Source organism: Arachis ipaensis, chromosome B06 (genome assembly GCF_000816755.2).
Source record: "Arachis ipaensis cultivar K30076 chromosome B06, Araip1.1, whole genome shotgun sequence".
Taxonomy (NCBI): Eukaryota; Viridiplantae; Streptophyta; class Magnoliopsida; order Fabales; family Fabaceae; genus Arachis; species Arachis ipaensis.
In genome coordinates, this window is record NC_029790.2 from 131,419,480 (window position 1) to 131,420,851 (window position 1,372).

General features: G+C 29.1%; 1 protein-coding gene across 1 annotated transcript in view; it reads right to left on the minus strand.

Annotated features, from left to right (window-relative positions):
• LOC107648513 (brassinosteroid-related acyltransferase 1) overlaps positions 1-1,372 on the minus strand; it is a 6,976-nt gene that overhangs the window by 951 nt on the left and 4,653 nt on the right. Inside the window, exon 2 of the mRNA XM_021105198.1 lies at positions 691-1,212. Within this exon, the coding sequence (XP_020960857.1) occupies positions 691-1,212 (522 nt within the window). The remainder of the gene's footprint in view (positions 1-690; positions 1,213-1,372) is intronic.

A 1,372-nucleotide genomic window follows, 5' to 3' on the forward strand; every position in this document is an offset into this window, starting at 1 on the left:
TAGTATAATTTGTAGACAATATATATATTTAAATTTCCTCTGTTTTATGTGTTTAACATATTATATCATTTTTCTTAAAAGCGTTAAAACATGAAAGAATAGTTTAATACTTTAATTAACTCTTGTTAACACCACCACAAAAAGTTATGTGATTAGATAATAATTAAAAATAAAAGAGCTTTATATTCAGAGTGTACTCAAATAGTATAAACTCATGACATTTAAAAAATATTTTTCTTCATTAAAGTATATATTTCTATAACTTCTGTCCCAGTTTATTTAATATTTATTTAGTTGCAGGCCCATCAAAATGCCTTAATTGAGATAATAACACAAGAAAGAATATGAATTGTCGCTTGTTACATGAACAGTGGACCCCTTGCCTGTTGCATGTGCTAATACTTTCAAAAACTTGCCAAATCATGTTTATGTCATTGTGTGTTTAGATTCAACAATTATAATGGTGGGTGCACACACTTACTTCCCTTATATAAGTAGCAAACAAAAGAGGTCAAGAAACAAATAAACATTCATATCAGCTAATCAGATCTTTGTCACACATTTTTTTTTAATATTTGAAAATGTTTCATTAAAAGAACTCATTATTAGCTAAACTTTAATAATAATCAATAAAGAAATAGATAAATAAATAATTAACAACAAACATAAATTAAACATTAACTAACTTACCTTCCAGAGATGAGCTGTAAGAACCTCAAAGGTTGAGAATGGAAGAGATCCTGTCTTGATGGAAGATAAGTACTTCCTTTTCAAGTTATCTATCATTGCAGCAGATAGATGATAGGTCTTAAGAACCCACTTCTCTTGATAATTATTTTCGGAGGGTTCATCACTTCTACTTTGAAGTAGTGTAGCTGCTGCAGTTGCTTGCATTATGAGTTGATATAAATGTTGTACTGCCATAGCCCTAATTGGTTGATTATTATGCTCATCATGAGCATAAAAATTCGAACTTGAAGGTAAATTCAGAGACCCTTTTGAAAGTTGTTGCTTATTATTATTACCACTACTTAGAAGTATTCCCCTCTCATGCACTGGTTTTGGAAGCTCAAGAGGCTTAGCTGTAATAGCCTTCATAATTTCAGAATTTGAAGCCCATGCATACAAGAAATCATAGGTTGCTGGTCCATCAAATAGTGAGTGGCTTGTTCCAATGCCAATTGAATACCCTCCACAACCAAATTTTGTTACCTGTCAGATTATCATAACAATTTTGTTAGTTTATTTCTTATTAATTATTTTATTTTTCATTTTAATATAGTATCAATTATCATTAGTGTAAAAGTTTAGCATATTGTTATATAAACATCTATTATATATACTGTCATATATATTTTTGTTTTTTCTCGTA